Here is a 12,284-nt window from a genome sequence, read left to right as displayed (position 1 = left end):
GTGTGTCTCTGGTGTGGGGGTTCACCGCAAAAGGAGCTGCTATTCCTGGTTTAAATTGCGTTTTACGTAACATAAATGCTGCATTGTCCTGATATTATAAAGGTTTCTGCGCAAATAATTTACAAGTTGGCAAATACAAGTACTTGCAAGAATGCCTTTTTTTGATGTTCGGCAAAGAATACCGTGGAATACGATGCACTTCGTTGTATGTGTTTGTTGTGCTTCTGCCATATGTCGGTGTGACGCTGAGAAAAACATCGAAGTCCATGATTGTCACGTCTGACTTTGATCATGTCATGTCATTTCCTGTCTGTCATGTCTGATTTCTTTATTTCCAGCGGTCGAGTAACTCAGAACTAAAATGCTTAGAAGTTAACCCAACAGAAAGATGAAGCGAACCTGGTAGAAACACTTGAGTTAATTTGTTGACAACATCTTTAGGTAATTTTGGATAAATTAAGAACTTTCTCATAGCTTGTCACTGTGCCTGGTTACAGTAATGTGTCAAGTACACGCCATACGACTGGAAACAGAGTTCACTCAGTAGGTTATTTTAGCTCAATGTGTTTTGTTTGATTTTTGGTTCGATCAATATTTAAACATAATTCTTTTATCGTGAAATAGCAAGTACCCGGTTCTATAGTTTTATTGCGCTGTGACATAATTTCGTTATAATAAATGCTTCATGTTAGCTTCTTATCACAATGCTGAAACCGTGTTTACACAAAACGTATGTGCAAATCACATATTTGATCAGCAAACAACATCACTTTAGGGTTTAAAATGAGAAAAATTTGCCACTAGTTGCTGCTTTATGTACGCAGTCACTGCTAAGTGTTGAAGCCTCATAGTGAGTGAGGTTAAATATTTACATTTTGGTTGTTGCACAGAAATATGAAAGACTCCAAATTTGACCCCAAAAGACACAAAAGAGCAGTTGTCAGTATTCTAATTGGTGAAAGGATTTTTAGCAATATGTAGTGGCTAAGTATTTATTGTCAGAATGGTATCGAAAAGTTGGTTTCCTATTATGACGAAGACACCGGTAATTATGACGTAACAATGAAAAACAATATACCTGATGAATGTGATGATAGCTACCGCGTTTTGGATGGAATACGTCTCCATAGGTAGGTGATTAGTAGCAGGTAATGAATTTTCGTTTCTTTGCCACTTATTTATATGCAATAACTACTTCACCACAATATATAAGTACAAATTCTTTCACCATTATATTTACTGACAACTACATACACTGTACTAAGTATATTATATCTCAAGCCAACTTGCTTTTGGACTTGCCCCTCACTTTAAACGTAAACTTTGTTTGTGCATTTGATTACAGACATGTGGCGTTCAAATTAAAATCATAGCCAAATTTTCAAACTAAGTTTTATCGCCTTTTATTGTTTTTGCTTTTTATGAAACATTAATTTAGCAGAAGTGTGTAATTATTTACGAATAACATTAGAATTTTATAATTGCAAGACTCCCACGTTCTTATGACGTCGCAGAGCAAGGGTCGCTGTGTTAAATCTTCTGCAGAAAAATGTAATCTTATATTCTCACTAGGAGATTCTTGAGTTGTGGAATGATTCAAGTTGAACAAAATTCATAATTTAATTTAGTAAGGTGATTAAATAGTGAATGAATGAATGAATGAATGAATAAATGAACATTAGCTTAGCATTTCGGTTTATTTGCAAAACAATTTGTATCAAGAGTGTGACCTGTTTACTTTAAGTGCAAGTTGATTCTTTAAAACGGTGTAAGTATTACAAGTATTACAAGTTAGTTTAAGGACTAAGTTAATATTACGAAGTACTTCGTAAGTAATCCAGTACATACTGTATTAATCAATTAACTACGTATTAACGTAATTTATATGAATAAATACGTAGGCCTACTTATGAACTAAATGAGTACTACAGTAAGTGATTCATTTCTCATCAATTATTTTACTTTTTTTCTTATTTTTCCATCTTTATCAGTCTAATCTAATAATATACCAAATGTAATGTAGAAATGTAAATAAGGTAAGTGGGATGATCGCTGAGAGCGTTTTAATGAGTCGATTCACTTTGTGCTGACAAGATACAGTTGACTATTTTTGGTTAAGCTCGAATCATTCAGACAGTGTATTAGAGATACTGTATATACATATATCGCTCAATAGCAACGAGTATGTGTAGAAACGTAAATTGTATATTACCAGCATCGTATAAATCATATTTTACTTTTAATTTTAATGCAGTATTTTGTCACAATCTGTTATTTTTTAAATGTTATTTTACGATGCTCGTTATTATAAAAGATGAACATGATATGAGTGATTTATTAGAACGATAAAGTTTGTTTGCACACGAGAAACTACTCAACTAGTGTTTGCTTGATCAACTCGTAATGTAGAGCTTAGAATTTTATTTTCAATTTGCAAAGTGAAAGTAAAGTATATTTAGCTACTAGCTTTTGTGTACAGTAAGTTGTAATTTATAATTTTCAATTACAATTTGAAATATCGTCTTACTTTTCAATACTTCCAAGAGCTGCAGCATTACTACGATTCCATACAAGTTAAAGAAAAACTCTTAATAAACACACATTTTGCAAAGTAACAATTGTAGAAGTACCTTCAGCAGATAGTTGATTGTAGTGGAACGGTATAAATATAACACCAACATATACATTAACCTAACTCGACACAAATTAGAACAATGTTTACATGAAAAGTGTTTCTCATCATTATGGTTTTGAGTATTATTGACAGTTGGTTTAGTGATATTGGCATTTTGATGAACACGGCTGGTGGAGCACATGACTGACGGCAGACAAAAAGGGTTTATCGACAGTTAATCACGAGACAGTTGATCATTGGACTATTAAACACGCAGTCATTTCAACCTCGGACATTTTATCACCAGACGTCCGTGATTAACTGTCGCGTGATTAAATGTCTGTATATTGTCAAAAAGACCCTAATTTCTAAAACCTCATTTTGATCGACTCATTCACACAGTTTGTATTCCAAGCCTATATATTGTACTTAGGTTTACCTACATGTATACGAAGAAAATTTTATCAAATTGGTTTAAATCATTTAATGATTAACACTTAACGAAGAGCAAGCGGGAACAGAACTCTTTTCGCAATCAATTTGTCATTTACAATTGCCATACACATGCCCTTCATTGTCATTTTTAAAGGGTAAAGATAAATTAAAACTCGAAAACCAATTTAAGATTGAATAAAATAAGTTTAGTTACCATTACTACAGCAGGTTGTACTGCACATACATGTCTGTGATTGTTTGAGTAATATTTACAATGAATTAACTTAATGCCATTTTGCTGTTGATAAACGTTAATAGAAGAAGTAATTGTAAAGTAATAGAAGTCTTACTTTTAAAAACAATTAAATCTGTTTAAAAAAAAACAAACGATGAAGTTGAAGATAGAAACGTTTGCAATTATCCTACTGACTGTGAAAGGTAGATATAGTTTTCAAATATTATACAAATAAAGTATTTCCCTATTTTTTCCTCAATTTTATTTCCAGTTAAAAGTTCCTATCGGACATGTCTTATGTTTGTCAAGAAATGTGTAAAAATCTTCAATTCAAAGAGACATGATCTTTAACACTAGTGGGTAGCTGTTTACCAGTAGTTGTTCTAGGAGCGGCAGCAACCACAACAATCAGCACTGATCCTCCAAACAATCCATTGGCGACTGGTTTCAACAATCTCATTGTAACTGCTCAGTTTCCAACACCAACTGATTCTTCTGATGCATGTTCTTGGTATTATGGAGGAGAGCTGGACAGTGGAAGTGGTGCTTCGTTTTACTTAAGAATATTTGGATGTGACCCGCCAGCTCCAGGCACATATGACAGCATCACTTGCACTGAACAAACAATTGATGGAACAAGTCACATAATAACAACACTGACAATCACTCAACCACTTGTTGCTGGTAATGTAAATATCGAAGTGAGATGCTCAATAGCAACCAATACACCAGGTCCTATCACTAGAACAGTGCAAGGTAAGCAGAGATATTTATATAAATAGTTCATGAATATTTCAGAAAACTGTTAAAGTAATATAGGGAGCAACATTTCCATATATCGTAAAAAAACAAATGCAATTAAAACAGCTTAATCAACTTTAAAAAAAAAAGTATCCGTAAATAAAAACACAAGTTTGCTACATAGCATCAAAAATTTATTTGTTTTGCGAAGAAGAAATCCGCTCTAATTAGAAATGCTTAAATTGTGGCAAAATGTGTTAACGTGGCTTGTATACTTTATTATTATGAAACGTAATTTTTGTAATTTCTATTTTGCAATTATTTATATTTATTTTTAACTTTTTGCACTCTTTTGTCACTTCTTTAGGTCATAAATAATTACGACTTGTTGATAAAAATTCGCGAGTCAACAATATTTCGTAACCAAACCAGACACGTGTTCTAAATTTGTTAAAAGTTGGTACTAAAGTATTTGCAGCTACACTTTATTGGTCTTTACTTAACGATTATGTAAGGTTTATGACAAAAATTTAAGTTTTCCTTTCAGATTGTCCATCATCTCTTTCCTATGGTGTTGTGATTACGTCATCATCTCGAACATACCAAGCCAGTGGAATGTTCAGTTGCCCAACAGGAGATTTATTTTACTCTAACGGAACTACACTACCATCTGGTGATACAACATGCTTAGCGAATGCCGAGTGGAGTGGTCAAAAAAATTTACAATGTAAGTATTATTTAACAGAAAACTTTATATTTGATGCTTTTTCATGAACCTTGATACCATTTTTTAGCAATTTTCAGTTCCTGTTTTAAGCCCAGTAAAACCGAGAATATAAAATAAGATTTAGAAAATAACTTTATTGCTTATTGCGTCATATTGCGTTATTGTATTTTGCTAGTACATCGTTTGCACTCTTAACTTCAGTGGGATAAGTTTACCCCAGTTTAACTTTACCTTAAACCTTTACCCCTATTTTGACCAAGTGTGGCTGCAATCCAAGCAAAAGCTAAGGAATTTGGTTTTGCGCAAGAACTGTTAACAATAGGAAGCTTAAATCTTCGGGCGTTTCCTGAGTGGAATCAATTATGTTTCTTGTTTCTCGCATTGGCCGTACTTGCTTGCAACGTACTTGTACTAGCGTAAAATAGAAATCTAAGTGAAAACTTGCAAAATTTTTATTTTTTATTTTCCAAACCCAAACGTTGAGTAGGCCAATATGACCGACAGAGTCTTGAAAAGCAAAGTCAAAGTTTGTTCCAGATAACCCACAACCCAGTATCTATGGATTACTCATATAATTTGCATAACGTGTCTGAGACCTTTTTTACTTTTGTTTTACTACTAACGATGATAGTAGGTATATTTGTATGCAAATTGTCTAAATGTTTTCAACCTATATGTAACCTAAATTTGCTTTGTGTTGTTTCAATACACTTGGGCAACTTCTTTTGTTTAAACGACGTTTGCAATGATACCACATAATCAAGCAAAATAACAATCTGTTACGTAAAATATAAAAGTACTTTGGTTTGACTGACACTTATAAAAGTAAAAAATGCAAATGACATAACGACATGTAAATGTTGTAACAAATGTAAATCGCTGAAATAACAAAAACTTCTTCTTTCATTATTGCCATTACGATATATTCTTGACATAAGAAAGTTGTTAGCAGAGCAGATTACACATCTGCCAATCAAGTTGATTGGCGGATATTCAAAAAAATATTTTGAAAAATTGTTTAGATGAAGGTCAGTACCAAAACTATAACACAAAAGTAAGTTATAAAAAAACCATAGCAAGTTTCACAACAAATATAATCACAACAGGTATAGTTTCAACATGATTTCAAAATTGTGCAAGAATGATTTCCGTAGCTTTTGTATTTTGTTTGGTATAAGCCTAAACCCACAAAAATGGTTTCAAGCTACACTTGGAAGGGGTTCCACGACATATGACCGCGGGAAAATGACCGCGAACAAACTCACCGGGGACAACTGAACGTGATGTAAATTGACCGCAAACAAACTGACCGTGATGTAAATTGACCGCGAACAAACTAACCGGGAACAGACTTACCGGAATGAAAATTGACCGGGAGGTAAATTGACCGTGCAAGTGCTGAATTATTGTGTTTAAGTTGATGGCAGTACCGTATTTACTTGATTGTAAGCCGCGGCTTACAAAGTTTTTTTTTTCATCATGTTTGCGGCTTAAATTCAAGGGCGGCTTACAATCAAAGGCGGCTTACATTTTTTTTTTACAATTTTTCCTTTGCCAAACGTATGCTTGTGTGGGATTTGTTTCAGCTTTGCGTGTAAACAGTTGGTATATGCGGCTTACATTCAAGGGCAGCTTACATTAAATTTTTAACAATATCACATGCGGCTTACAATCAACGGCGGCTTACAATCAAGCGAGGCTTACAAACAAGTAACTACGGTATATGATATGTAAAGTAAATATTTGTTTGTAACTATTTCCTTTGTTTTTAACAAAATTGTTTTTTATTTCAATACACATTGAAACATTTATTTAAATAAACAGAAATATTTCCGGAAATACGAGAAATACGAGTAACAACATTAAAAGAAGTTCACTGCAAAACACATATGACACTACATAATAAGGGCACTAAAATTTCCACAAACTGTTATTTGACAAATCAGTCAACCTTGACTGCAATACACATACTTAATTGGTTGAGATTAAAGCTGATGCGCGACTAGATAGTGAATTAGAATTTTGACCTTTTGGCGGCCAATTTGTCGCCGGTTAATTTGATCGCCGGCCAATTTACGTCACGGTTAATTTGATCGCCGGCCAATTTGTTGCCGGTCAGTTGTCCACTACCAGTTGTCGCCGGTGAGTTTGTTCACGGTCATATGTCGTGATCCCCTTGGAAGGTACCATATTCTATAAAAACGGTCAAGATAGAGTAGCTTTTAAGATTGATTTTAAATAAAAACAAATTCTTGCCAATTTAGATATTCTTTTTTTCACTAGCTTGGCTATAAGCATATATATAAGCTTATATCGGGCGTACGAAAATTTTAGTTGGGCTGATATTACTATCAAACGCACAAACGCTTTCATTGCACAAAACCACGTATAGCAAACAAAAATATGGAATTTTGTTTCCATTTAGGTGCATCAGCCACTGCTAAAATCAGCACCAACCCCCCAAACAATCCATTGGCAACTGGTTTCAACAATCTCATTGTAACTGCTCAGTTTCCAACACCAACATCAAATACTGATTCATGTTACTGGTATTATGGAGGAGAGCTGGACAGTGGAACTGGTGCTCAGTTTTACTCAGGAGTATTTGGTGGATGTTTTGTTCCATCACCAGGCACATATGACAGCATCACTTGCACTGAACAAACAATTGATGGAACAAATCACACAATAACAACATTGACAATCACTCAACCACTTGTTGCTGGGGATTTCGATATCGAAGTGAGATGCGTAATTTTAACCAACACACCTGGTCCTGTCACTAGAACAGTGCAAGGTAAGTTTTGTTTTATAAGCACAAGAAAACGAATAACTTCTTACAAAGTTTTAGTGTGAGTTTTTGCGCAAAATTATATTGTCTTAAACGGAAAAGTGTTAAACATATTTGTACCATCGTAGCTTAATTAAGAAAATAGTTGTAATAAACTAAATAAAATGCTTGGCAAAAGCGTACATTTCTTCATGCAAGTCAATTTCATGCCAATGTCAATTTCATGTAAGTCGATTTCTAACTTTATCGATTGATTGAAATTAATCCTATTATTTATTTTTGAAATGAAAAATGAAAATACATAGAAACTAAACAACTGGAAGCTAAAGATACATGTTAAATTATTCTGAACTATAAAACGTTTCCAACAGTATATTTTATAAAATAAATGTGTTCGTCATTATCCAACAGAAATGTAAATCACCGACAAATCATAAACCATAAAAATGTACTTGTTTGGGAGTTAGGACTATCCTACAACATCGCCGGGACCTGTATATTGACTTACTCGGCCTAACCCACTAAATTTTTGATTTAATACATAAAAAATTTCCAGAGAACACCAAACAAAATTAACATTGAATCGGTTACGCGAACGCATATTCAAATTCTATGCAAAAAAGACTTTCCACCAAATCTAGTAATGCTGCTATAATTATAGATTATAATCTAAAGTAATATGCATAAAAAAAATATACAAAACAATCATCGGGAAGTCAATTTACTTGCTACGAGCCCAGTATTTCAAAGAATAAGATTGAAAATTTTACGGTTTAGGCTCAAGAGTTTCAAACTTGACTGTGGGAGTTTATCACGTTGACTTTGAGATTTGAATCGTCTGGGCAATTCAAATAAGTTCTACCTAATTTTATGCTTCATGTCATTTTCCACTTAAACTTGAGTTATATAAACTTGGTAAAAAGAATAATGTTTTACTGGCGATTTGAAGATACAATGTAAGTTATTATTGTTGTGATAAGTAAAGTTGAGTTAAAAAGCTTTTAAAGCGCTTATGCTACGCAATGTGCTTACGTTTTGCTACACGTAAGTTCTATAAAAGTGTTTTGCACAAAGTGAGGAAATCGCACAAGTATAGGATCCAAATCGAATTGTTAGTTTTAACCAAAGTTCTCCAAGAAACAAAGTACAATTTTTCACTCAAAGTTATTTAGGTCTTTACTGTATTCGCAATATACAGCCTGCTGTATTAAGAATGTTTGCATTTACAATAAAGCTTCTCTGTTCATTGTTCAACTACTACATTTTAAAACAACCTGTTTTAAACGTGAGCTTCAAACTTCAACATATGCTATACAGATTGTCCATCATCTCTTTCCTATGGTGTTGTGATTACGTCATCATCTCGAACATACCAAGCCAGTGGAATGTTCAGTTGCCCAACAGGAGATTTATTTTACTCGAATGGTACAGCACCTTCATCTAGCAATACGATTTGCTTAGCAAATGCACAATGGTTGGCTCAAGATAATCTACAGTGTACAGGTTTGTCACGCTTTTTACAAAATGTTCACTCATCAGCAAAGCATACAAAGTAAATTGGCTTGTTGTTGCATGAAATGCTGCCCAATAAGTTCCTACATACATACTTAAAGTTAAACGTATTCAATTGAGAATTTTTAAATAAAACATTGCAAAGATTTCATTGCATAATGTTTGGAGCAACTTATAATTGGAAGAATGAATAAAACAGCATGGAGATTTTAAAACATCATCACAGGAATCAGCATTATCAGCATTGAGACATTTTATAAATAGAAACGAAACGAAACATCTGCTTATGTTGTTTAGAATATTCTGAGATTTTTTATGCTTTGAATTACATAAATTAGAATTAATTTTGATTTAGGTGCATCGCCTGGAACTAAAATCAGCACCAACCCCCCAAACAATCCATTGGCAACTGGTTTCAACAATCTCATTGTAACCGCTCAGTTTCCAACACCAACTAGTTCTTCTGATTCATGTTCTTGGTATTATGGAGGAGAGCTGGACAGTGGAAGTGGTGCTTCGTTTTACTCAGGAGTATTTGGATGTAACCCTCCAGCTCCAGGCACATATGACAGCATCACTTGCACTGAACAAACAATTGATGGCACAAGTCATGTAGTACCAACATTGACAATCACTCAACCACTTGTTGCTGGGAGTTTAAATATCGAAGTGAGATGCGCAATAGCAGTGATCATACCAGGCTCAGTAACTGCGCTGGTGCAAGGTGAGCATTTTGAACGATAACTACAAAGCGTGCTGCGTAAAGTTTCTGAAAGTGAATATGATTTTGATAATTAAAATAATGTTTGTAAGTTTTCATAATACAAGAAAAACTATTTTTAACTTGAGTGCATTAAATAAAATATGGCTTCAAATATTTGTAAAAATTAACCTAATCAATGCAGATTGTCCGTCATCACTTCCTTATGATGTTGTGTTTACGTCATCATCTCAAACATACCGAGCCAGTGGAATGTTCAGTTGCCCAACAGGAGATTTATTTTACTCGAATGGAACTCCACTGCCATCTGGTGACACAGTATGTCTAGCCAATGCAGAATGGAGTGGGCAGAACTATTTACAATGTTGGTCAGGTAAGTTAGTAGTTTGTAGGGGTGAGAGGGTATTTTCTCTTGATAAACTAAATTTTCACTCGCCACACACTTGTTAAACGAGATATTCTGTTAAACAATTTACTAGATCTACTTTTTAGCTTCCGATCCATTCATGACTGGAAACCTGATCGTTCCTGAAGGAGATACCACAAGCCTGAATTGCAATTATGATGAAACCGTTTTTCCTGAAGTAACATCCTCGATATTTTATTTTGATGAGATTGGATATATTGTATCAAAGGTAAACTTTTTGCGAAATTTACACACTTTCTAATTCTAATTTTTATTTTAATTACAGCACTTTTTATCCTTTCGAATAAACTAAGAATAAAATTATTTTTTTTGTAATATATGAAAAGCCTTGGTTTTACCACAAGAAAGAATCTTGCGTTTACTACAACAAGTTAATGTTAACATAATTTATGTAACGTCTGCATTTTGATGTAAATACGTAGGATGAAATGTTTCACCTAAAACTGGAAAAGGAAGACAACATGAAACCCATATCATGTCAAGTGGTGACGTCATATACGCAGATTTACAATAACACCGGACGATCCAGTGTAGAGCATGTTAACGTACAATGTAAGAAATAATTTTAACCTAAAGGTATCGTTGTTGTGGCCATTAGTGAGCTTTGTTTTTATGACATAATCATTTAAAAAAATATATAACATTTAACGAAAGACTTAACATTAAACACAGTTTCAAAATTATTTTTTTACTTTGAAAGTTCAAAAATATTTTTATTACAAAATACAATTTTTTTAAAAAATACCCTAATTGTTTTTATGCCCAAATCTTCGAGACAGTGTTAAAAAAAAATTTTTCTTTAGATGCTCCTTATGGAATGAAAAACATTTCTTGTAGCTGGACAATTGATAAAACTGGAATTTGTGATATTTCATTTTTTTCAAATCCCGAAATGAAATTTGTTTTTTTGTCTTTAAATGGTTGGTTTTCGCTGTTAATTTTATTCATGTTACTATTCGAAACAACTGTAAATATTATCGTTAAATTTAAAGGACCCAAGACAACATTATTGTGTATTTGATAATTTAAGGTGTTTATGTGATATTTAGTTATTAGTTTGTGTGTTAAGTTGGAAGCTTCAGTCACATATGACATTTCAATTATGCAGATAAAGCAGTCTCTAATGATGGAAAAGATATTGTTTTCAGCAACGGCTATGAACACCACTATTTGTATACAAGGAATCAGGTAAGGGTAATACATTAAAGTAAGTGCATAACATTTGACAATATACTGCACACCATGCAATACTATACTACACTACGCAATATATAGCAAACTATTTATCATCCGGGTTGAAATTTTTGAAATGTTCCAAATGATAAAACGATGCACGAAACTAAGCTGAAGATAAACTAACTTCACAGGTGACATCAAGTGATGAGGGAACTTACAAGCTTACTTTGAGCCATCTCCTTCCGCCATACAACTACTCAATAGAGTTTGACGTCATTGTTGTTAACATCGATCAACTTCCAACTCCAGATAACACAGGAGCAATTGTTGGAGGAACCGTTGCCGCTGTTGCTCTCATCTGCATTACAGTTGTCGTCGCACTTTATATTACAACAAGGCAACCAACAAAAAACGGAAAAAGTAACACAAGTTAAATCAAAGGAATGATTATGGTTATAATTATAAACTATGTTTAGTTGAAAAACAATTGATAATTTTATTGATTAATATTAATCGCTATTGATCAGTAAGGCTGCAGATTTTGCAATTCAAATCAGAATGCAAATTTTTCAGTTCAAGTTTCTTAAGTTTGTTTCATTCTTTTAAGGTACACCCAGGATCTCACATGTCACATCACCCGAAATGTGTGAGTCAGACAATTTAACACTACTATATAATAAGATAATAAAATCATATTTTCAGCAAATAGCAATCACGAAAATATTTTTACTTCAGTGTCACCGTATGCAGTATCTCGTTCATGAAATTGACCTTTCTTTCTATTTTTCTGCTTTAGTAAACGAGGCGTACATTGAGTTTGACAATACAACACAAAGCAATGCAAAGGTAACTATGGGATTGGATCAATTCAATCACATTTGATGTTTCTTAGTTTAGCGCAAAAT

At 33.4% G+C, this 12,284-nt stretch overlaps 2 protein-coding genes across 2 annotated transcripts in view; both read left to right on the top strand.

Moving 5' to 3' along the window:
• The window catches only part of LOC143444999 (uncharacterized), a 46,373-nt gene that overhangs the window by 12,291 nt on the left and 21,798 nt on the right, over window positions 1–12,284 (top strand). The window lies entirely within an intron of this gene.
• LOC143446477 (uncharacterized) lies at window positions 992–12,280 on the top strand. Its single transcript, XM_076946119.1, has 14 exons — window positions 992–1,130; window positions 3,672–4,040; window positions 4,573–4,752; window positions 7,178–7,549; window positions 8,861–9,046; window positions 9,411–9,779; window positions 9,961–10,149; window positions 10,269–10,411; window positions 10,626–10,755; window positions 11,007–11,123; window positions 11,312–11,391; window positions 11,571–11,799; window positions 11,987–12,025; window positions 12,176–12,280. The coding sequence occupies exons 1-14, from the start codon at window positions 1,082–1,084 to the stop codon at window positions 12,259–12,261; spliced, it is 2,538 nt and encodes an 845-aa protein (XP_076802234.1). The 5' UTR covers window positions 992–1,081; the 3' UTR covers window positions 12,262–12,280.

This window comes from Clavelina lepadiformis, chromosome 2 (assembly GCF_947623445.1).
Source record: "Clavelina lepadiformis chromosome 2, kaClaLepa1.1, whole genome shotgun sequence".
Taxonomy (NCBI): domain Eukaryota; kingdom Metazoa; phylum Chordata; class Ascidiacea; order Aplousobranchia; family Clavelinidae; genus Clavelina; species Clavelina lepadiformis.
Note: the sequence above shows the minus strand (reverse complement) of the source record. Positions and strands in the feature narration are given on the sequence as shown.